Here is a 24,650-nt window from a genome sequence, read left to right as displayed (position 1 = left end):
AACAAGCCTCAGTGACGGTTCTGGTTCTGTTCTCTGGTCCTGGTTCAGGTTCACACTGACCCACAGAACAAGCCTCAGTCCAAACAGGAAGTAGAATCAGAGTCCTCTGGAGAAACATGGGTACTAGCATTAGCATTAACATGCTAACCCCTCAGGCTGCATGTCTCTCAGATTTCCCATCAGCCACTTGGGTTTCAGGATGATGGCCATTTTTCAAGATGGCCGCTGTCCTTGAGCCTTTCGAACCAATTTTGTCCTCCATTTTCATGACTTGCTGAACTTTGTGTCAGATGTTTTCAGGTCGACTCTGATTGGATGTAAAGTCAAAAACAATCACAAAGTGACTTCCTGTTAGCGAGTCTCAGCAGCTGCAAGGCGATGAAGATGAGCGGCTGACTGATGAAGAGTCTGAGCTCAGAGTGAAGCTCTGGATGGGTTTTAGTAAAATATGGATTTATTTCAGCAGTATCTGCTCTCAGCCCCTCCCCCTCCTGTTTCTGCTGCGCCTCGTTTCTGGCTTCGTGTTTTTCTGCTGATTTATTCCCAGGAATCCTAAAATCCAGGTCATTATCAAAGCAGCAAGCTGAGTGATCCCAGCGGGAATCCCGCCGACTCTTCCAGCGCTCCGACTGTTGGAGGCGTGATCACGTCTGCAGGAAGACCCGGTGCTTTAACTATGCCGCTCTGCAGGAGACAGACAGGAGGACAGAGGGGCTAACGTTAGCGCCAGTGACCTGTTGGCTTCACTGTTAGCTTCAGTGATTAATCACAAAGTCCTGCGGAGGAACAATTGTATTTTGTTTCTGGTACATCCATACGTCTGACGCACAGAAACATCCAGTAACGACCCGGTTTCTTGTCCACCTGTAAATCTGACGCTCTAGCTAGATCCGCTAACAGCTATGAAGCCGCTTCTCTCGGCCTACTGGGGATTGATTTCTGCTTCTAAGCGATCTGATTGGATGCTGGAAATGATTGTTGTTGTGTTCAAGTTGTGCTAGGAGGAGTTAGCCTATCAGCAAAGCTATGCTAGCCTAAAATAGCATCTCAATGCCAAACATGCAGCAGTTAATGCTAAAGTCAGCGTTCACATTTCCACAGAAGCTCCATGAATGGTCAGAGGAACTCTGGAAAGATGAACTTTCCTCCAATCTGATGAAGAACCTGAAGATTAAAAACTATAAATCTTTGTTTTTCAGCTCGTATGTCTATTTATTCAGTAATTTAGCAGAAAGGTTTTTGGAATAGAAAATGTTGCTTGTTTTTGTCAGTAGTTTTGGATTATTTGTGATGACAGGACCTGAAATAAACCTGACTGAGTCGTGTGAATAGGTTTTAGTTTCCGGCTCCCTCTGATGTCCTGCTGATCCAGATCCGTGTTTTGTGTCTTCCAGAGCTACTGGGTTCCACCAAGAGGCTGAACGTCAACTACCAGGACTCGGACGGGTCAGTGACCAACAGTCCGAGACAGGAAGTTCCTGTCTGGCTTCCTGCAGCTGCTCTTCCTCTAAACGCTTTTCCTTTTTCTCATAATTAAAACTTCACTTGAAAATGTATTTCTTCAAGTGAAAAAAGAGATTTTATGATTAAACACAAACCTTAAGATTTTATTAAACTGAATAACAATTTTAATTAATTTGATTAATTTGAACTGTGTTTAAGACATAGATTTTAATAATTAAATTAAAATGATCCAAAAGTCCATTTAATTATTTTGAAACATATTTAGGTTGCAGAGTCAGTAATGTTGTTTATTCAGTGTTTTCCAGGTTTATTCCAGATCAGATTTATTCTGGATCGCAGCCCTTTTTCTCCTGAAGCTTCAGGTTTACAGAGGATCCTGCTCACAAATTGTCCTGGCCGTCATAATCTGTGACTTTAGCTATTTGAGGGTTAAGTTTTATTTGAAGTGTTATATGACTAGATTAAAGAGGTGGCAGAAACATTAAAGTCATGTTAAAAACGACCAGAGCACTTGTTGTTTAACAATTTATTAAACGGCCGCAGTTGGTTTACGTATTTTAACGACAGCACAACGCAGTCAGTGCGACGGTCCGCCAAAACGTTTTCAGAGTCAATTACGAAGTAATACAGTATATTTTCTCCGTCAATGCGATGGTAGTAAAGGAGCCGTGAAGTTTACAATCCCAGCTGTATCAGTTTTTACGCAGTTAACCAAATACTCTTCTTCTCGCTGTTCTTCAACACGTACCTGCGCTCTATCGCCCCCTGCAGTCAGAAAATGTTGGGTCACAGATTTTGCTGTAACACCTGAAGTTCCTCGGCAGAAAAAGGGGTTTTATGGTGTCTGCAGATCCATGAAGCTGTGAAACGCTGCAGTTAGACTCCATTAAGAGTCGGCTCCTTGGTTGGCCCTTCAGAGGGCCGAGGGGGGAGGTCAGAGGTCAGGGGACAGGACTCCAACCATCAACATGAGAGTGTGAGCAAAGAGGACAGACGTCTCATTGCTGCTCTGATCAGCTCGCTGTCTTCACTGCTGAGGAACCAGATGCTGCTGCTCTGATCCTGCAAGACTAGGCTCCTCCCCGTATATTAGGCCCCTCCCCTTTCGATTGGGCCCCTCCCCTTATATTAGGCCCCTCCCCTTTCGATTGGTCTCCTCCCCTTCTGTTCGCCCCTACCCTCTGCTGCGCCCCTCTCCTTCACATGCAGATGCAGACTAGGGGGCGTTGTTTCAAGAGCGGATCAGAGCTGTGGTTGTTGGTTGTCAGCCTGGTCGTCATGGAGACCATTTGTCTTTCCTGGCGCTTCTGTGAGACATTCAGTGGGATCAATGAGAGGCGGAAGACTGTTGGCGACCATGTGGCGGCTGCATGTTTAGACTGGTTTCCATGGAGACCCATGGTTGGATTGGTTTCCATGGAGCGCTGAGCTGGAACGGGGCCAGCAGCTCTCCAGGATCCCAGCAGGTTTGATCCGGTCCGGTTCCCAGCCTGAGATCCAGACTCTGCAGGTGAACAGTTCTCTGGATGAACAGTTCACCTGCAGGTGATTCTCTGGATGAACAGTTCGATAAATAAATGATTCTGAAGCTTCATGAGTTTCAGTAGAAACTCATCTACCGGCTGCCGACTTCTTAACTGTCTGCCGGCTGAGGCCAGAGGTCAGGGGGCGGAGCTTGTTGGGGTGAACCTCAGGGAGGCCCAGCCCCTTCAGTGGGAGCCTGTGATTGGTCAGAGGAAGGTTTCCAGCTCTGTGATTGGTGGAGGTCGGAGCAGGAACGTGACACAATCAGTGGAAATGTTGACTGGACGTCAGGGAGATCTTCCTCCTCCTCTTCCTCGATGGCCAGCAGCAGCTAAACTGATCTGCTCTCAGTCCCATTGACGGAGTCAAACTGGGACCAGCTGCTTGTCTCTGGTTCATAAAGCTGCTGTTTTGTTTTCATGATGAATCTGATGATTTTGCATCAGATCTCGGATCGCTTCCTGTTTCAGCTGGATGCAGCTTCCTGCTTCAGCTCAGCCATCAGAGCGTTGACGCTTCACCGAGTCTCAACCTGAAACTCTGAGCTCCGTCCATTACTGCCGCTGCCCGCGGCGCTTTCTGGACTTGAACGCATCACCGGCGTTTCACAAGAGAGACCCCCCCCTCTCTCCCCCCCTCCTTTCATCCGGCTCTTTGCGGTCAGAACCGGCCTGCAGCCTGCAGGTCCGTTTCCTCTCAGTGCGACCCACTCAGCTGTGGGGAGGACGGAGACGGAGACATGTTGAGTCGTCTCAGTTCTGTTTGATTTGGTTCTGCACCGGTTCTGGTCCATCACATCATCTTTATTTTATGCCTCTTTTTATTAATTTCTTACAACTTGGATTCATATTAATGTTTATTTAAAGACGTAACTTTCAATTTTAGAAAAATAAAAACAAAATATTTTTAATCAGAAATCTCATGACCCCTCCGCAGTTTCTCCCGACCCTCTAGGGGTTGCCACCCCCGTGTTGAAGACCTCTGTTTTAAGTAAAATCTGGCAACTGTTGCTTGTTGTTGAACGGTATAAAAACTGTTTTTAAATTAGATAAAATGAAATAAAAATGATATTTTTGTGGTAAAAAGTTTAAATCATTTTATGAGCAACATTTATGGCTGAGAAAATGTCCGCTTCTCCCAGCGTTTAATGAATGACCTTTGACCTGCAGCTTCTCGGCACTGCACCATGCTGCCCTCACCGGAACCACGGAGCTGCTGGCGGCGCTGCTGGAGGCTCAGGCCGCCGTCGACATTAAAGACTCCAATGGTGAGCTTCCGCCGGGCCCTTTCCAGTGGTTCTGGTTCTGTTCTGACCGCATGCTGTGGTTGCTATGGTTGCAGGAATGCGACCGCTGCATTACGCCGCCTGGCAGGGGAAGGCCCAGTCCGTCCTGATGCTGCTCCGGTCCGGAGCTTCGGTCAACGGCGCCTCCATGGACGGACACATCCCGCTGCACCTGGCGGCCCAATACGGGCACTACGAGGTGGTGAGTCCACAGAACCAGAACCAGAACCACGCGTGTAGTGACTATTTGTCCAAAACTCAAATTCAAAAATCAAAAAACTTGAGATCAAAACAAAAGGTGAATCCAACTCAAATAGTCACTGATGCTCCGTGGATTCTGGCTCACGCTGTCCTGAAGGTCAGAAAGGTCAAAATGGAGATCAGGCAAACAAGTTAGGAGAGTCTCTGGTTCCTGCAGCTTTTCTCTGGCTGGACAGACTGACTGGACAGACTGACTGGACAGACTGACTGGACAGACTGGCTGGACAGACTGGCTGGACAGACTGACTGGACAGACTGACTGGACAGACTGGCTGGACAGACTGACTGACTGGTAAAAAAACCACCTGACCACTGATCTACTGTGAACAGCGACGTCCCAAACTGAAATGAATGAACTAATTAAGTGAATTATTAACCACAGAACTTATTTTAAATAACAAATTAAACAAAGATTCTAATTGTAAATTAATCAAAAAGTAAACAAAAATAAAAATGAACTAAATAATCTGAATTCTAAGATTTAACTGAAATGGAGAAACGCATGTTCTCTACAGACCCGGGTGATTAGTTGGGTTCTGGTTCTGTTCAGACCCGGCTCTGGATTTGCGGTTCTGCTGTGCTGTTTTAATATTGTGATGGTTTCCACGACAACTCCTGCTGAGGTCTCTTCATCCCATAATGACAGATGAGTTTCCTCTCTGCAGGGTTCTGGATCTGACCCGGTTCTGGTCCACTGCAGGAACAAGTTTGAATATGGATTAATAATCCCAGAGATTCTGGTGATTCCGGCCGAATTACAGGGAACAGAGGTTCTGGTTCTGGTTCTGTTGGGCCGGTTTGATCCGCTCCTGAAGATCCTGACAGGAAGCGACTCAGCAGGACTAACTGATTCTGTCACAGAGAGCCAGAACCGGGTCAGAACCACAGGATCCAGCAGCAGCTTCCTAGAACCAGGAGAACCTCTAGTACCGGGTCACTGGCAGAACCTGATCTAGTTCTGTTTGTGCTTTCAGTCGGAGATGCTGCTGCAGCACCAGTCCAACCCGTGTCTGCTCAACCGGGCCAAGAAGACTCCTCTGGACCTGGCCTGTGAGTTCGGACGGGCCAAGGTGAGTGAGCGGTTCTGAGCGAGGTCGGGTTCTGGGAGGTCCGACTGAAATGAGCTCCTGTTTCTAAACCTGCTGGTTTGGTTCTGCAGGATTCGTGGGTTTAGGAAAGTTCTGGAATATTAAAATCTTTTCTGGATTCCTGAACTTTCCCGTCTCACTTCCTGCCTCAGCGCCGCGAGTTTGGACCCATTTGTTCAGAATCAATCAATCAATCAATCAATCAATCAATCAATCAATCAATCAATCAATCAATCAATCAATCAATCAAATTTTATTTGTATAGCACATTTCAGCAGCAAGGCATTTCAAAGTGCTTTACATCATATCAAACACAGAATCACAAAGCAACATAGAATCAATCATTAAGTCAAGGTCCACCAATAAATTTGTAATTGATTACATTTCAAATACAATCCTAAACAGGTGGGTTTTTAGTCGAGATTTAAAGGAAGTCAGTGTTTCAGCTGTTTTACAGTTTTCTGGAAGTTTGTTCCAGATTTGTGGTGCATAGATGCTGAAAGCTGCTTCTCCTCGTTTGGTTCTGGTTCTGGGGATGCAGAGCAGAACCAGAACCAGAACCTGAGAGGTCTGGAAGGTTGATACAACAACAGCAGATCTTTAATGTATTGTGGTGCTAAGCCGTTCAGTGATTTATAAACTAACAACAGGATTTTAAAGTCTATTCTTTGAGCTACAGGGAGCCAGTGGAGGGACTTTAAAACTGGTGTTATGTGCTCTATCTTCCTGGTTTTAGTCAGAACGCCAGCAGCAGCATCTGGATCAGCTGCAGCTGTTTGATTGATTTGTTGGACAGACCTGTGAAGACGTTGTTGCAATAATCAATACGACTGAAGATGAAGGCATGGATGAGTTTCTCTAGATCTGGCTGAGACATCAGTCCTTTAAGCCTGGAAATGTTCTTCAGGTGATAGAAGGCCGACTTTGTAACTGTCTTTATGTGGCTCTGGAGGTTCAGGTCAGAGTCCATCACTACTCCCAGGTTTCGGGCTGATCGCTGGTTTTCAGTTGTAATAACTGAAGCTGTGCATTGACTCTAGATCTATAACTCTAGATCCATAACTCTAGATCTATGACTCTAGATCTATAACTCTAGATCGTTCCTCTTTAGGTCCAAAAATAATAACTTCAGTTTTGTTTCTGTTCAGCTGGAGAAAGTTTTGGCACATCCACACATTTATCTGTTCTAAGCTTCTGTTCAGTGATTGGATGGGGTCAAAGGTCACCTGGTGACATCGTAATGTAGAGCTGTGTATCATCTGCATAGTTATGGTAGCTAATATTATTTCCTGTTATAACCTGAGCTAGTGGGAGCATATAAATATTGAATAAAAGGGGTCCTAGGATGGAACCTTGGGGTACCCCACATGTGACCTTTGACCTCTTTGATGAAAAGTTTTCAATTGAAACAAAGAAATCCCTGTTCTTTATGTAGGATTCAAACCAGTTAAGCACTGGACCGGAGAGTCCGACCCAACTCTCCAGTCGATTCAGTAATATGTCATGGTCAACACTGAGGTCCAACAGAACCAGCACCGTGGTTCTGCCACAGTCTGTATTTATATGGATGTCATTGAACACTTTGACTAGGCCAGTCTCTGTGCTGTGGTGAGCATGAAAACCAGACTGGAAGGAGTCAGAGCAGTTGGTTATCGTTAGGAAGCTAGTTAATTGTTTAAACAGCTTTTTCAATAACTTTGCTGATGAATGGGAGGTCAGAGGTCAGAGATCGGTCCAACATTTCCTCATAAACATGATGCCGTTTTATTCCTGAGAGGTTGGACTGAATCAGAGGATGTGTCCTCCTGTCCATCTATCCTCCTGTCCCCTCTGTCCCTCTGTCCATCTGTCCCCTCCAGGTGGTGCAGTTGCTCCTGAGCAGCAACATGGTGGCGGCGCTGTTGGAGGATGAGAGGAAGGAGCCGACAGACTCCGCCTACACCACGCCGCTGCACCTGGCAGCTCGCAACGGACACAAAGACGTCATACGGTGAGGAAACCGGGTCAGAACCAGAGTCCAGTCTGGGGTCCAAACAGCAGAAACCAAATAAATACCAGCAGCAGGCATGAAGTGAAAATGTAGAAAAAAATGAAGAAACCGAGAGTCCCGACTGAGAACCGGACTCGGTCCAGAAGGACTACAGGATTCAGTGCGGCAGAAACACACTGAATGATTCCTCCAGACCGAGTCCGGTTCTGATGTCCTCAGTCTGATGGACTTGTAGATGCAGAACCTCCTTCTGGATCAGAAACGACTCTGGTTTAAAACTTTTATCAGCGTTCAAATGGAAACCAGACACATCGTGACGATTATGGAGTCACAGCAGGAGCTGCAACGTTTTGGGTTTTTCTCCTGAAAGAATTAGGCTTCGTGTTTCAGGGATATTCATTGTCACAGTTTAAATAAAACATCTAGCTGCAGCTAATTGGTGACCCAAATATTACCAAGCCAAATGTTTAACTAAATATTTCGTTAGCTAGCTAAATATTGAGCTAAATATTTAGTTTGTAAAGACCAACCAGGTGAAAATATTCCACTGGAATTGGCTGTAACGTTGGAAATAACATCCCATAATATGGATGTGAACTGGATCAGCTGGTTGGAGGAAGATGATGCTGCGGGATGAAGGCTGAGGCCCACAGACTGGACAGGTGGAAACTCTCACCTGTTTCAGGTGCAGAGGACCTCGGTCTGGCAGGGCTGAGCAGAAACCACACAAACTGCTGGTTGCTATGGCAATGGTTGCTTTGAGTTGCTGTGTCAGCAGGAAGTCAGTCTGTCTGCAGCCTGCAGGACTTCCTGGATCCACACCGAAGATGTGCAGCTTCTGAGGCTGGACTGGGCTGGGCTCACTGGGTTTGTTCGGGCTTTCTGGCCTGATCTCCCTGCTGCCATGTGAATCCCACTGCAGCGGTTCTGTGACCCAGTTCCAGCTCCCCTTCCTTGCTGCCAGCCGGAGCTCTGGCTGTGAGGATGTGAAGATAACTGACAGCAGCGCTGAAGAACAAGAACAACAGTTTAATGTGACTGAAGCCACTTCAGAATCGACAAATGCAGTCGGGATGCAGTCAGAATGCAGCCCTGCTACAGGCTAGCTGCTCCACTCTGAGGTTTAATGTCTGTAGATCAGTGGTTCTTAACCTGGGTTCAGTCGAACCCCAGGGGTTTGATGAGTCGGTCTCAGGGGTTCGGTGGAGCCTCTGCTGCGGAGGTAAACACACACCTGTGTAAAGTCGTGATGACGCGCCCCGCTGGGCCATCACTGGCTGCAGAGGATCATGTTGCATTGCTCGGCCAATCAGTGCTGCGGGGCATTTAGTGAGCGCAGTATTAGCGGCTGTCGTAGTTGTACGTCGTGTGGTTTCCTTCTTAATATTTTAATCCATACTAAATATGTCGAGCAAAAAAAGAAGAAAATGAACAGACTTTGCTCTGAAGATGCACCTGCCAAGGTGAAGCCACGCCTCTCTGAAGCCACGCCTCTCTGAAGCCACGCCTCTCTGAACTGGTCTCCCAAAAACAGCAGCAGGAGTCTCACTGATTTGCAGGTATGTCATTTGTGCAAAACTTTATTCTGGCCCCAAAAAAGTATTTTGTGGATTCAAAACGACAAAAAACAAATTACATTTAAAAAAATTAAGAAATGTTTTTTATTCTGTGAAAAAAATCCAAATTTATTTTTAATTGTCGAAATGGATCTTGTTTTACATTCAAAGCTAGTAGAAAATTGGTAGCAGCAACATTCCTGCCACTTTTGGATTATGGAGACGTTTTATATATGAATGCTTCGACCAAATGTCTTCAATCATTAAATACTGTGTACCATTGCTCTTTAAGGTTTATAACCGGTAGTAGACGTCTGACACATCATTGTGATTTGTAGGCAAAAGCTGATTGGCTCCTTTAAGTGAACGGAGAAACAATCATTTAATGATCCTGATGTATAAATCTTTACTCGGTCCAACCCCAGCATATTTATCCACTCTCCTACATAGAACTGTCGGTTCTCTTCGCTCCAATAACATTATTGTTCTGCATGTCCCACGTTTTGAACTGAAACAGTGAAACAGGCATTCAGTGTTTTACCCCACAGCCTGGAATCAGCTGCAGTCTGAACTTAAGATGTTGGAAATGATTTCACTGGACTTATTTCGATCAGTTCTTAAAGATAGGCAACAAGATTCTATGAAACAGTGTCATTGTTTTTAAATTGTTTTTATTGTTTTATACTGGTGCATATGTATTCATTGGTTTTATCTTGTAACCAGGTTGCTATGTATTGCAAAGTTTTTGCTCAGGTCCCTCTTGAAAATGAGATCTAGATCTCAGCGGGGTTTACCTGGTTAAATAAAGAAATATATCTGCCTGAAATTAGTAGAATAATAAAAAAATATTTTTGGGGGCTGAAATTCTTTCATGGGGCCGAAATATTTTTTGCGGGTCAGAATAAAGTAACACTGTAACTTGCTGTGAGTTCATGGTTTTGTTCTTTGAGCAAAGTGACGTTGATGTACGGCTCATTTTGTGCACCAGCAAAAAAAACATATACTGTACCTATGTCTTGAATTTGGAAAAAGTTTTTATTTTATTTATCACTAAAGAAGGGTTCGGTGAATGCGCATATGAAACTGATGGGTTCGGTACCTCATAAAAGTTAAGAACCACTGCTGTAGATGCTGTTTTGACGAAAATAAATGTTTAAAAGCACAAACTAATGAAGGACCTTCAGGAGGTCTGCACTTCCTTCGCTCCAGATGATTTTAACCTTTTAAGGTCGACGCCCGCCCTGTGGCGGGCATGAGGTCATGTTTCTGTGTGTGTTTTTTGCTCCAATGTGATAATAAATTTTGTCAAAATGAAACAAACACTGTAAAATCACAAAGTTTAGGATGTTCTGAAAATAATGATACCAAACAAGGTAAGGTAAATAGTTTTTATGGTGAAAATATAAGGGTATATTCAAAATTAGACCAAAACGGCCATTTAGACCCAAGACTCCAAAGGGTTAATGCTTCCCGTGACCTCTGACCTCCTCAGACGGAGCTGCAGCCCTTGCTGAGTTCCTATTGGCCGACAGCTTCAGTTCAAATTCATTAAATCTTTATTCATCCCAAAGAGAAATGAAATAGCTTCAGTTGATCTCCAGTAGCAGTCAGTGTTACAGTGACTCTGAAAAGGCCTCTGTCTGAAGACTGCTGCTGTGTGACGGTCTCATGCCAACCGCTGATCATTCAGGCAGCAACATGTTGTCATGACATCATCCGCTGCTGATCCGGCTCCTTTGCTTTTGCTGCTCCTCTTTAATCTCCATCTGGGTGGAGTCGTTAGTTCGGGATAATGAGGGATCCAACTCTTCTGGGAATCAGGGTCAAAGTTCAGGTCTTATCTCAATCTTGGTCATAAAAACCAAGCCCCTTGTCGTCATGGTTTTGCACCATAACAACGGTCTTAAAGGTTAGCGCTGAGTTAGCCTGAAGGTCTGCAGGCTTAGCAGGTTCATCGGTTCTCACACTCGTTTTAGCTGCAGAAGCGAGTATAGGAAACTCACACCGTGACCTCTGAACTGTTAACAAGCAGCTCTGTGTTTGCTCAGGCTGCTGCTGAAGGCCGGCATCGACATCAACAAGACCAGCAAGTCTGGAACGGCGCTACATGAAGCTGCGCTGTACGGCAAGACGGAGGCGGTGCGATTGCTGCTGGACGTGAGTTACTACTGCAGGCGTCTCTGTCGCACTGAATGATTCCTTCCTTATCAGTCAGATCAATCGGTTCAATCAGTTCAACCAGATCAATCGGTTGCAGTTTTCTGGAAGTTTGTTCCAGAACAGATCTTTTGTGTTTCTGGAAATGTTGTTCAGCTGAAGAACATTTCCAGAAGGCTGACTTTGGGACCGTCTTTATGTGATTCTTCTACATATCTGGATCTGTATCTCTAGATTTATAACTCTAGATGTGTAACTCTAGATCTATAACTCCACATCTTTAGCTGTAGACCTATAACTCTAGATATAACTGTAGACCTATAACTGGAGATCTGTTCCTCTTCATGATAAGCTGGTTTAGTTGTGGGGAACGGTTTTGGCGCCCTCTGGTGATCAGCTCTCAGCGGCCATGTTTCTCTCTGTCCAGGCCGGCGTGGACGTGAACATCAGAAACACCTACAACCAGACGGCGCTGGACATCGTCAACCAGTTCACCACGTCCCACGCCAGCAAGGACATCAAGCAGCTGCTGAGAGGTCAGAGGTCACACATCACCTGACAGGAGCCCTGCAGGGAGCCTCAGAGTTTTGCACTCAGTCACCATGACTGTCCTAACCACACATCTTTACAAACCTGAACAAGATTTGTACAGCCTCCACGTGCACGATCCGGTTCTGATCCGGTTCTGTTTCCTCAATAGATGCGACGGGGATCCTACAGGTCAGAGCCCTGAAGGACCACTGGAACCTCCATGACCCAACCGCCCTCAACATCCGGGCCGGAGACGTGATCACGGTGAGACGCTGTGGTACCAACACTGTTTCCAGAGCTGTGGTACCAGAACCACGTCTCTGGTTCTGATTTGAAGGACTCAGCTGAAGAAGACGGTGGTTACAAACCCAGTCAGTAAATCAGGAGAGCAGACTTTCTGAAAGCCTGGAATCCATTACAAATAATCATCACGTCTTTATTTCACGTTTGTATTATTTTAAACATGTTGAATAGCAAAGTTCACGGCCTAATAATTCCACCATGAACAACTTTTTAGTAAAAATCCAGAACTTTTAAAATATTTAACAGATTTTTGTTCACTATATGTTCATTTCTGAGTGAAACTCACAATTTTCTATGATGTTTCATTCAACAGAGAGCTAAAAGGAAACATACCAAAAAACACCTGCAGTTAGCTGCTAAGCTAACGGGGCTACTAGCATGCTAGCGCAAAGATGCTAACAGAGTAGAACAGTTATTTCCTTCTCTAAGCAGAGTTTACCTGAAGCTGGTTAATGGAATAACAAATATTGCATGATAAAGGTTAATGGTGATCATATCTATGTGCTTGGTGAATATTAACAACCTAGAAGTAAACAAAATCTAGAATCTTTACCGTTTGTGATCTTCTACACGTTTCTGTGGGGACTGGCAGGGGAAGCACCGCCACCCTGTGGTGGAACTCGGAACAACATCTCAGTCCAACACTTTAATTCCATTTAATTCAGGTAAATTATCAATAAATCTTTATTGATAATGTCTAATCAGAAACCTGACAATCCCTGACTCCTCTGGTCTAGAAAAAGAATTTCTAGATTGTGTCCTGGTCCAGGATTCGGACTCTGAGACGATCCATGAGGATCCACCAGCAGAAATAAACAGGTTCTGCAGCAGAAACCAGCTTGTTTGTAGCTGCATAGATGATTCATAAAGTGAGAAACTAAATTCTGGTTAAAACCAAACCAGACAGCCTGGTTATAGAACCCTGGTTCTGGTTCTGCTTGTCAGTCCAAATCTCCTGCTCTCACCCTGAAGGTGTTTTCATGCCAGCTGCTCGGTGTCGCCCCCTGCAGGTGTTGGAGCAGCACCTGGACGGGCGCTGGAAGGGCCACATCCACGATAGCCAGCGGGGAACGGACCGGGTCGGCTTCTTCCCTCCGTCCATCGTGGAGGTGATCAGCAGGCGGAACGGTCAGTGAGACGCCAAGATGGCGGCTCTGATGTAATTGATCACATGATCAATGCCAGCTCAGCATTTCCTCCTGGTCTATGTTCTGACTCGGTTCTCATTTATTCTGCCGTTAACTGGACTTGGTCTGTTTTATTCTGGTTTTACTTTCATTTAATTCTGTTTTTTTCTTGTTTTATTCTGGTTTTAACTGGAAATACTCCTGTTTGTTTCATCCAGGGTTTATTCTGGTTTAATCCTGTTTTAATCTGGCGTAAGCCTGTTTTAATCTGGTTTAATCCTGCTGGTGTTTGGTGGTTCTGAAGTTCTTACTGATCAATCGGTTTTATTTTCCGGAACGTTTTAACTCAGAGCCGTTTCAGTGTAGCTTCTGGTACCAGAACATCAGGAACCGGCGTGTTCTGACTGTGGCTGGGTTCTGGAAGCTTTCTGGGCCGGGCCCGCCGGTGGGCTCTGGCTGTCGGGTCTGTTTGCCTCTGCAGGAACCAATCAGCTGCTTGCTCCATCTCATGCTCCTCCCCTTCCTGCTCCTCCATCCAGACTGACTCCTCCCTCTAACCAACCTTTCCTTCCTCCTCCTCCTCCTCCTGTTCCTTTCTCGCCCTGTAGGGGGCGCCCTGTCCCGGCACGCCTCTCTGCCCACCCAGCGCCAGCAGCACCAGTCTAGACCCCCCCTCTCCTCCAGCCTAAGCTCCGCCCCCCACACCGACGACTCATACAGTCTGTATGCCCCGCCCACCCACCTGGTTCTGCCCAACGGCCTGGCAACCTGCGCAGGTATAGCACACACTCAAGACACACACCGGGAACGGTTCTGGTTCTGGTTTCGCGCCCAGCGAGCGTCCCCAGTTGTCTTCAGTCGGGCCGGTTCTGATCTCTGACCCAAACTTTGGACTTTAGTTCGTCTCGTTTCCGTTGTTTGGAGCCAAAGCTTCATTAAGGCCCAGAAGCTGCTGGCTGTGTGGTACCGCCTCAGGCCCAATTAGAACCCGGTCCGTCTCTGTGTCTGATAGGTTCGTCTTCGAGCCTCCAGTCTCAGTCTGGGTGTCCCTTTGAGGACGTCTGGGTTCTCAGGGACTCGTTCCACGGTAAGCCCCCCTGAACCAGAGCTTCTGCCCCGCTGAGCCCGGATCCCACGCACCGAGACGCCAGCGCCCGCCTCCTCAGCCAATCAGAGCAGAGCTGCCTCAGTCTGGAAAATCTCATCTGTTATATTTCTGTCTGGAATGACTCCAACATTTTATCTGTGATCGTCTGCTTCCAGGTCTAGGTGCAATCTGGAGGTGTGTGCGCCCCAGTTTGCAGCTGGTCAGTCAGCACTGACTGATCCCTGAGTGTTTCCTGGTATTTATTTGGTACAGGAGCCCCTTTACCCAGACTACAGGGATAATGTGATATTAGCACCGTTGGCCCAGGTTGTGATAGCATTGACCCTAACCTATGACCTTTCGAGGGAAAATTGCACAAAGGCTATCCAACCTCCAGAAGCACCAATGTTCTGGTTTCTGGACATCAGTTCTGGCCTCATCTACTGTGAAGAGCAACTTCTTAATTTTAAACTTCTCCAAAGCTTGTTGGATGTTTCACCATTCCATAGAAACCCAGACATTTAAAGACGGTTTGACTCTGGTTCTTCTATAGTTCCAGTGTTTGGACCAAATTAAGACTCTTTCACATCCAGCGGTGCTTTTGTTGCTAGAAGCTCCCAGTCTGCAGGCAGTTAATGATCTGGCTAATGATAGGCCAGCACCACTAACTGAGAACGAGACTGCTCACTAGCATTAGCTTTGGAGAAGCTACTGACTAGCATGATTAGCTAGTGTTAGTGTTGGATAGGCTTGGAACTAGCATGCTTTGGCTGGTGAAGCACTGAATTGCCTACTTCCTCTGCTGTAGCATACATAGGGTTACATTACCATTGGATAGGCTAGCGTTAGCCTAGGATATCCTAGCATTAGCATTGGACAGGCTAACAGCGAGCACCTGGCAAATCTGGCTAGTGATCCGATCAATAATAGGCCAGCACCAATAAAGTTAGAGTTGCTCAAGGCAGTGAAAAATTAGGTGGAATCGCCCTTTAGCTGTTTGACGAATCAGAAGCCAACTTCAGTTCCATGTAATGTAGCATGTTTATGCTAGGTGTCATGTTGGATTACAGGAAACTCAGGAAAAAGAACATGTCGATGCATCTCTTCTATGTTTGCTTTAAAGAAAACTATATGTGTGTTAACCCCCGTAATGCTCACTCTAGCCTAATCATGCTAGTCACTAGCATGTCCTAAGCTATCACTAGTAAGTAGCCTCCTTCTCCTTGGCCAGTGCCGGCCTATCAGCAGCCAGATTCAGAATGGATGCAGCTGCATCCAACAAGAAAGTAGCCACCGCTGGACTGTTGTCTTAACTTTGGCCCTAATGCTGCTCCATACTTCTACCACTCTGACTTTAAAAGATTTTTTCTCCAAACTGGAGCATATTTGGAGTAAATGCCTCCAGATTCAGCTCAGCTTATGCCTGTGTGTTAGCGCTGACTGCAGGCGTTCCTCAGGGTTCTGTTCTTGAACCTTCAGCTTCAGGTACAGCGCTTCCAGCACGATGAGGTAGAATTGGTACCTTCATGATTTAATGGATTTTCAGCATCATGAAGTCCGGTAACCATGGTAACTGGTCAACACTCAACCAATAAGAGGCCTCTGCCTGCTGGGTCCAGCAGACCAAACCAACCGTACTGGAAGCCGCTGGTCAGGAGATGCGCTGGTCGTCTTGGTGTGTCTGGTCCAAAACTCGCTGCTGCACGCTGAAATCAGAGCCTCATGCTAACAGCAATCCTCACGGCTGCCACAGGGGGCGACAGCAGGTCGTACTGCGATGTAACTGCACTACAGAAGCTGCTGCATGTCGATCTCAGAGGGTTTTAGTTGACGAACGAAGACGAGGAAGACCTGGAGACGCCTCCATCGAGACGCCTGGCTGCTTGCATCACTGCAGCCGCGCTGCCCTGCATCTGTAGACGGCTGCACCCCTGGCCTGACGCCGCCCCGAAGCCCCGCCCACCTTTATTGGGTCTGTTGTTGTGTTTGCAGCCGGGGACAGGAACAGCGTGGGCAGCACCGGCAGCGTGGGCAGCACCCGCAGCGCTGGCAGCGGCCAGAGCACCGAGAGCAACAGCGCTCCCAACGGGCAGCAGCACCCCACCGGTCACCATGACAAGAAGGTACAGTCAGACTGATCCAGAATGTCCGAACAGCCCGTTTCTCATAAATCATTTAAAAGATTAAATCCAATAAATAAATCAGTGGTTTTCATGTCTCTGTAATAACGTCATAAACATCAGATTCTCTGGTCTCCCGCTGAGCTCTGCTGAGTCTGAACTTGTTTTTGTTGCTGTGCAGCTGGCGCCCCCTGCTGCTGATCCAGGAGCCTCTGCTGACCCCAGCAGACAGGCAGAGAGTCCTGCAGGTGGGTTTCTCTGCGTCCTCAACTCAGCAGTGAGGTGTCCCTGCTCAGACGCCTGTCCTGTCCTGCAGGTGGCGCCCCTCGCAGGCAGACGGTGACGGTGCAGCGCCTGCCAGAGCCCAGCTTCACGCAGCAGTTCGTTCGTCCGCAGCAGCTGCTGGAGGGGAAGGTAGGAGGATCAGGACTGGACCCGGTCTGTCCCGGCTCTTCTCCCAGGGAGACATCCGCAGGGGGCGTCCTGAATAAATTATTACTGTTACATAAAAACTCAGAAGTGATGGTGATCAGAACATTAAATACGTTTCATCTGCAGAATTCTTATCATTTGTACTTTTTGAAGAATATTTTCTGGAAAAATTTGCCCAAAAATGATATATAAATAAATTTTTTAAATTTATGTTTTTTCTAGATTTAGAAGAAATAATGTTTAATTTATTTAATACCATTACATTTTGATTTGGGTAATTATTAAAAATATTTCTGTTGTGATCAAGTTGACTTGTGGATAATTTCAGTGCTAATAAGTTTCAGATATAAAATCATTAAAAATTAAACATTTCTATTGATGTTTTTCATTAAAGAGTGAACTAACTGAATTGTTAGAGTGTGTATTTCGGATCAAAACCGGTTTTGGACCAGATCAGAACCGGGTTTGGACTGCCTGACTCTGTGTCCCAGGATGCGGACGCCATCTTCCAGTGGCTGAGCGACTTCCAGCTGCAGCAGTACACCGGGAACTTCCTGAGCGCCGGCTACGACGTTCCCACCATCAGCCGGATGACTCCTGAGGTGAATCCACCAGAAGCCTGTTAGAGGCTCGACCCAGTGGATCACACCACCAACTTCTTGTTTCTCATGCGTTTCCGGTTCAGGACCTGACCGCCATCGGCGTCACCAAACCGGGGCACCGGAAGAAGATCTCCATGGAGATCAACAACCTGAACATCCCAGAGTGGCTGCCGGAGTACATCCCTGTGAGTATTGACCTGCAGGAGCCCATGGTTTGGTTCTGATCCGTCTCAGCCCGTCCGCCTTTATGGTTCTGTTCTGACCCGTTTCGTCCTGTCCTTCCAGTCGGACCTTGGCGAGTGGCTCAGCACCATCGGCCTACCGCAGTACCACAAGAAGCTGTCAGAGAATGGCTACGATTCCATCAGCATCGTCAAAGACCTGACCTGGGAGGACCTGCAGGAGATCGGCATCACAAAGCTGGGTCCGGAGCCGCCGCGCCGCCACGTGCCGAGCCACGCGCCGTCCGGGTCAGAACCTTTTCTGACGCTCCATTTCCTCTGCAGGCCACCAGAAGAAGCTGATGTTGGCGGTGAAGAAGCTGAGCGACATCCAGAGGGCCATCTTGCAGGCGGACACCGGCGCTGGGACGCTGCGGCGTAAAGCACCCGGAGCGCTCCACCTGGTCGCCATTGAGTCTCCGGACGCCAGCAGCGAGTGTTCCTCTCCTCACACTCCCATCATGGTGACCTTCCAGGACAGCGAGCTGAGCGCAGAGCTACAGACCGCCATGGTGAGTCACTACGGAGGCTGCGACGAAGGCCTGGCCGTCGAGAACGCCGTGGGGATGTCGCAGAGCCAGGAGAACATTGACACCCGGTCCAGAGGCTCCGGCCGGTCTCAGGAGCCACCCACTGCCTCAATTGGCCCCCGTGGCTGGTCCCAGGAGAGCCTGGAGGGAAGCCCGGCCCGGGAGAGGAACCTGCCTGAGGGCTGGGACCAGCGGCCGCTGCAGCATCAGCCGCTGCCCAAGCAGGTGCCCCTGGGGACGGCCACCGTCTTCAAGTACCCGGCCATACCAGCCAAACCCAAACTGCTGCGCGGCGCCTCCCCGGCTCTGAAAGGCTTCAGCTACCTGCATTCCCAGTGTGGCTCCACCAACCTGAATCCGACGGCCCGATCTGAGCACCACCGGACCCTGACGCCCCCAAACCGGCGCACGCAGAGCAAGACCCGCTACGCGCTGTCGGACGGAGAGCTGGACGAGGATGACGACGACCTCACCGTTCCGCCGTCTGACGTTCCGTCCTACGCCACCTTGACCCGAAAGCCCGGCCGCAGCCAGCCCGGCCGGTCGCAGTCCGGCTCAGACAGGAACAGCAATGTGGGCCGCAGTCAGTCGTTTGCCGTGCGTGCCCGCAGAAAGGGTCCCCCTCCTCCGCCGCCGAAGAGGCTGAGCTCAGTGAGCAGCACGACCAGCAGCGAGCTGAGCGACAGCAGCCCCACCTCGTCCTCTGGGGGCGTGGTCACCGACAGCCCAGGGAGCGTCAGGAGCATCACCGCCTCTCTGGAGAGCAGCCCAGGGCCCAGACACGGCGCTGCGTCAGAGGCCAGGGAGACCGCAGAGCTCAGGAGGAAGGTCCACAGCGAATGTCTTCCCAGTCAAACCAGCAGCAGCGCAGAGGTTGACCGAATGTTGAAGTCCGACTCTGAGGAGGAGGAACCGAAGGCTCAAGGCCTGGATGGATCTTCGTCTCCCCAGAACAGCTCCAGCGAGTGCATCCCCTTCGCCGAAGAAGGCAACCTGACCATCAAACAGAGACCCAAGGCTCCAGGCCCCCCCAGAGCTGAGGCCGTGCTGGAGCCACCAAACAAACCAGGGGCCAAAGCTCTGGAGGTTCCCGAGTTCAACCTGAAGGAGTCCGACACGGTGAAGAGGCGCCACAAACCCAAGGACAAGGAGCAGGGTGAGGGTTCCCCGGTCAGATCCGGAGCCTCAGGGTCCGAGTCTGGTGGCAGCAGGCCCCCATCCAGGAACCAGGACCAGTTGGACCTGAGAATCAGCGAGGCCAGTCTGGAGAGGCCCAGCAGCCCAGCGACAGGGTCTCCTCTGAAACCTTCTCTCTCACCAAAACCCGCCATCACCCCGAAACCTGTTCGCCACAGTCTGCTGGCCGCTCAGGGTGAGACACCAACACCTTCATCACATCCATACATTTTGAAACCTCTGAAGGTTAAAGAACCCTCAGAGCTCCTCTGAGGAACATGTCCATTTGGTTCTCTGGTTGGCGGTACTCCAGGTACCTGCAGAACTCCACGGTTCAAAGAGGCAACCAGCAGGGTTCAGGCTTCTGCTGCTTGTCTCTTCAGGTGGAACCTAATGAGGCATCCTGCTTCTGAATGGCTTCAGCCTGATGTTGATACATTCACCAGTCCCTGACAGTCAGGATTCAGGGTTAGAGCCTCCCAGGTCTTTACTTGGACTTGACTTCTCTCTGAACTTCAGGCTTTATGATTCTGGTTACCTGTCCTGTCTCCAGTCTTCATTTTGGATATTCCCAGCCTTGCTATTGTTGGTTTGTGTTTTCTAACTTCTCAGTCTTAACTTGAAGTTCATAGCAGCCTCTGTCTGGATTCTCTTGACTTGTTATGTTTTGGTCCTGGTTTATGACTTGTCTTTCCTGACTCGTTTTGACTTGAGACTACCTGGTTTTTACTGGACTCTTCCCGTCTCAAGGTTGGCCGGTCTTGAATGAGTCTGTAAAATCTTGTAGCATTTCCTGTCTTTGTTGGGATTCACTAGTTTTGTCTTGATTGTATTCAGTGTTTGGTGGACTTGTACCAGTCTTAACTTGGGACTCGTTTTGCTTTGGTTAGGACATACTTTCTCTCCTTAGGAGATGAAGCCGATCTCAGATTTTTTTATTGTTTTTTTTTCCCAATTTTGTTTGGGATTTTCAGCTTGTTACTAGAAAGAAATCCATCTCTGAGTTTTCCACTATTGACTTGAGATTCCATGATGTTGTTAGGTTGTAATTTCTGTGTCGTCTCTCACTTTTCTTTCTGTCTTGACTTGATATGTTGTTAGAACTTACCTTCCTTGAGACTTTCTGGTCTATCTGGGCCTTTCCAGTTTGAGTTGGGATTTCTTAATGTGACTTAACTTTTTCATTTATTGGTTAGAACTCGGGCTGGAGACTTGATCTTTGTTTAGGATCGTGAACTGGGCTTGGCTGGGATTTTCTGTCTCTGACTTTCAAATTTTGTTAGAACAGAATGTTTTTGTAGAGGAAGTTGTGAGACTTGGTCAAATCTTCCTGGTCTATTGAAGGACTTGTGAGAGTTAACTTGTGACTTGCAGTGTTGTAGAAGACTTGTTGGTCTGGACCAGACTGGGTTAGGACTTGCTGGTCTTCTTTAACCCAAACATTGACAGCCGTCGGTGTGAAACTTGTTCTCGTGTTGTGTTCTTCAGGAGGACGGTCCTCTCCCACGTTGACAGTAAGTGTGGTCCAAAGCGTGGCGTTCGCCTCCTCAGCAGTCCCTGGGCCGACAGCTCTGGGTCCTCCGGCCCCCAGGAGCCCCTCTCTGGCCGCCAGGAGACCCGTGGGGAGTCCTCTGTCCTCTGAGTCGTCTTCTGAGACAGAAGAGGTCCAGCAGAGACTGGACCAGACCAGCAGCTCTCTAGCGGCGGCTCTGAAGGCAGTGGAGACGAAGCTGAACCAGGACGGCAGTGAGGGGTGAATATTCATCCTTCCTGTTTCCTCTGGACGCTTCTCTCCTCTACTTTAACCGTCTGTCTCTGGTTTCACCAGCAGGGGGAGCTCTGTGAGGTCAGCAGGGACCATCTTGGACGACATCGGCAACATGTTCGATGACCTGGCCGACCAGCTGGACGCCATGTTGGATTAAATGTTTAACATCAGGATCGCCGCTCCGCCTGCTTCGGGCTGCAGTCAGAGAACAGCAGCGCTGAACTGGACCTGCTGCTGCAGCACCTTTCAGCCGGATCCATGAATACTTTAGATATTTAACCTGGAAGTTTAATGTCTTTATAATTTGGCAGCCAGAAAACCTTCAGTCTGTTTAGATCTATGATGAGGTCCAGAACGGTTCTGCTGGGATCCATCAGCAGACAAAGCTCGTCATGTTTCAGTAACAAACATGTTAAAGTTCTGTTGTTTCTTTGAGGAAGACGCTGCAGTGTGGCGCCATCTGGTGGCCACCGCTGGTATTGCACCAACATTTAAAACGGAAGCCATGTTGTGGCTCTGCAGCTCCGTCGGGTTCTTTAAGTTCCCGGTTCTGGTTCCAGGTCCAGAACTTCACATCATGTCTTATCAAATGTGGAACCATCCAGAACCGTCCTTGACCCGGTAAAACTCAGCCGAGTTCTGGAGAACTTTCTTAGAAGTGCTGGAGTTAGTCCACTTTGACATTTACCTATGCAGTCTAGAGACAGGCCAAATGAAAAAGGTCACATCTCTCCAAAAACACTTCATGTATGCTTCAAAACTAGACTGAAGAGCATTACCTACAGGAGACCTGATCTCCTGCTGGTATCATAGATACCCACCCCCAACATGGACTATTCACACTCCTACCTTCTGGCCTGACGGTCAACGACCACATGTACAATTGAAGAATGGAGGCTAATTTGAGCCATCAGAGTCGTCAGTTTGGACTCAGGTTCTTTTGGCTCTGTTTCAGTAAGCCTGGGGAGAAATCGAAAACCTAGTACTCCTAGTTTAAACCCGAGTTTAAGAAAGTTAAACTAAACCCAAAGTCCAGCAAAGCCGTCAGGAGGGAGCTGGAGAAAGGGAGGTGAAAGGTCAAATGAACGGTCCTGGAGCAGAACCGAAGGCCCAGAACTGGACCGGGTTCTGGCTGGAGTCAAACTGTTCGCCATCTCTCCGTGGATTCAACACCTCCTGGATTTTCTTTCAATTTTGTAAAAAGATCTTTGGGAGCATTAGCTTAGCATGCTATCATGGGCTGTTGCTCAGCAACGCTGCTAAATTTGTGATTTCTGTTTCTAAATTACTGAATGTTCAAATGTCAAAACGTGGAAATGAATTCAGAAGCAGAATCTCACCGGATGAAGTTGATCGTTTCCTGCGTTCATTTCCCGCTCGGTGAAGCGGTTCGGTATCAGTGACTCGTTCGGACCTTCAGAACCAGACCCGGATGCTGTCTGGTTCTGGTTCAGATGCCCTCTGGTGGCGCTGAGACGCGGTGCAGCCGCTGTTGGACCGCCGGGTTACCGGACCGGAACCGGGACGTTCTGTACTCATCTGTTCCCCGAACCGTCTTGTCTTTCTGATCTGACCCGGATGCAGCTCTGCTCCAACAGAACCGAGCCGGGGCCATCAGAATTATTTTGGGATTTGAAAACTGTTTAAATCTAAAGATGTTTATTAACCATCAGCAAAAACGAACCCAAGTTTTGTACAAAGTTTATTTTGGGAATATTTTACTGTTGTCTGGCATGCTGCGACCCTTCTGGTTCTGGTTCTGGTTCTGGTCCGGATCACCACCACGATCACCTTCCTCCTCCTCCTCCTCCTCTTCCTCCTCCTCCTCCTCCTCCTCCTCCTCCTCCTCTTCCTCCTCCTCCTCCTCCTCCTCCTCCTCCTCCTCTTCCTCCTCCTCCTCCTCCTCCTCCTCCTCCTCCTCTTCCTCCTCCTCCTCCTCCTCCTCCTCATCACAGGAAGGAGTGGTTTAAAAAAAGTTTGTCTTCTACCGCTCTACGTTAAAAGGCTTTTATTGTGAAACAGTCACAGGAAGTCACCAGCCAGTGTTGTCATGTTGTCTGAATTTTAACTTAAACTCATTACTCTGTTTATATTATATTTACTGTGTTTTTTGTTGAAACGGGATAAAAATAAAGTTAGAGGACAGAGGTGTTGTTCATGTTGTTGTCCAGCAGAGGGCGCTATTTAAATGTAGGAATTATTGGTGATCCAATCAGATGATTTGGTTTCCGTCAGTCTGGGAGGAATCAGCGTTGTAAATATTTATTCCTAAAATAAGAGCAGTCATTATTTACAGCTGTGTCCTCTTGTTGTTTTTATGGTGGCATTAAAATCGCCGTTTTGCTTATATTTTTATGATGACACGTTTTTATTTCCACAGTTTTTATCTGCGGTTTGCACAGATCAGCCCTGAGCTGCCGCCACCAACCTGAGAGGAAATGAACACTGTCCCTTTAAATTCCAGATTAAAGACTTTTTTATTTTTATTTTATTATCATCTTACACAACAAACTTGGTATCGGCATCAGATGAACACAAACCTGAAAAACTTGAAGAAGCCGAACCAGGTTGCTTCCACTTACAGAGAGGATGAAACAAAAAAACCCATCAGGGGTTTTCCATCAGTTTCAAATAGTTTATCATATTATCCAGATCTGCATCTTGTTCTCTGTCCATGAATTTTAGAGATAAGAAAAGGAGGCAGAGTTCCTTGTGAAAAGTGAGGAAAGATGGTTTGGCTTTAAGAAAACCACATTTGTGAATGAAAAACTTGATAATTATTACATTCAGTAGCCTTTCAAATTTCTTTTCTTTTCTCAGAGTCCCAAAAATGTTTCTGAGAAAATTCAGGTAAGTTTGGAGTTTTAGGGAAAAGCCAGTAGTGAACATTATAACAGAAAACTTTGCAATAAACACATTAATAGAAAAGATGTTCAGTCGACTCGATGTCACAAAATAAACAAGTTTTATCATCAACAGCAAATCGAAGTCTAAAGGTTCCTTAGAGGGAAAAACACCTGAAAAGATTTTAAGTGGACTTCCTGTCGGGATCTGTTCCTTATCTGTGTTTATTTTGAGTTTCTCCCTGTTGTCCTGTCTCCCCTTGATTGTTTCCAGGTGTTTCTTGTCTCCTTGATTACCCTCTGTGTATTTAACCCCACCTGTGTTCTTTGTTCCTTGTCAGGTCCTCATCGTGTCTGTCTAGTTTCCAGTTGTCACCTGTTGTGATCATTGCTCTCTGCTTCTCTGTGTTCTGGACTTTTGGATTCTGGATTTGCATCTATTAAATCATCTACTTTATCGCTACCTGGGTTTGCTGCCTCTGCCTCACCACCACTCACACCACAAAACCTGACACTTCCTTGGGTTTTGGAGGAAGAGGAAGATTTAAGTAATTTGTTGTAATTTTAACTATTTGAACCTTTGAA

General features: G+C 47.5%; 1 protein-coding gene across 5 annotated transcripts in view; it reads left to right on the top strand.

Moving 5' to 3' along the window:
- caskin2 (CASK interacting protein 2) overlaps positions 1-22,016 on the top strand; it is a 32,423-nt gene extending 10,407 nt beyond the window's left edge. Inside the window, exons 3-22 of one of the 5 annotated variants that reach the window (XM_023349135.1) lie at positions 1,395-1,446; positions 4,158-4,255; positions 4,330-4,475; positions 5,509-5,604; positions 7,482-7,612; positions 11,217-11,325; positions 11,753-11,861; positions 12,026-12,120; positions 13,182-13,287; positions 13,895-14,062; positions 14,299-14,373; positions 16,366-16,496; positions 16,675-16,741; positions 16,810-16,907; positions 17,417-17,527; positions 17,611-17,712; positions 17,813-17,951; positions 18,034-19,650; positions 20,943-21,207; positions 21,283-22,016. In XM_023349135.1, coding sequence (XP_023204903.1) covers positions 1,395-1,446; positions 4,158-4,255; positions 4,330-4,475; positions 5,509-5,604; positions 7,482-7,612; positions 11,217-11,325; positions 11,753-11,861; positions 12,026-12,120; positions 13,182-13,287; positions 13,895-14,062; positions 14,299-14,373; positions 16,366-16,496; positions 16,675-16,741; positions 16,810-16,907; positions 17,417-17,527; positions 17,611-17,712; positions 17,813-17,951; positions 18,034-19,650; positions 20,943-21,207; positions 21,283-21,379 — 3,812 coding nt within the window. In that variant the 3' untranslated portion in view covers positions 21,380-22,016. Of the gene's footprint in view, positions 1-1,394; positions 1,447-4,157; positions 4,256-4,329; positions 4,476-5,508; positions 5,605-7,481; positions 7,613-11,216; positions 11,326-11,752; positions 11,862-12,025; positions 12,121-13,169; positions 13,288-13,894; positions 14,063-14,298; positions 14,374-16,365; positions 16,497-16,674; positions 16,742-16,809; positions 16,908-17,416; positions 17,528-17,610; positions 17,713-17,812; positions 17,952-18,033; positions 19,651-20,942; positions 21,208-21,282 lie in introns of all 5 variants that reach the window. The other 4 variants (XM_023349134.1, XM_014475064.2, XM_023349137.1 and 1 more) reach the window with 4 other exon arrangements.
- Positions 22,017-24,650: the final 2,634 nt, after the last annotated feature.

Source organism: Xiphophorus maculatus, chromosome 16 (genome assembly GCF_002775205.1).
Source record: "Xiphophorus maculatus strain JP 163 A chromosome 16, X_maculatus-5.0-male, whole genome shotgun sequence".
Classification (NCBI taxonomy): domain Eukaryota; kingdom Metazoa; phylum Chordata; class Actinopteri; order Cyprinodontiformes; family Poeciliidae; genus Xiphophorus; species Xiphophorus maculatus.
This window is presented reverse-complemented; position numbering and strand designations above follow the sequence as displayed.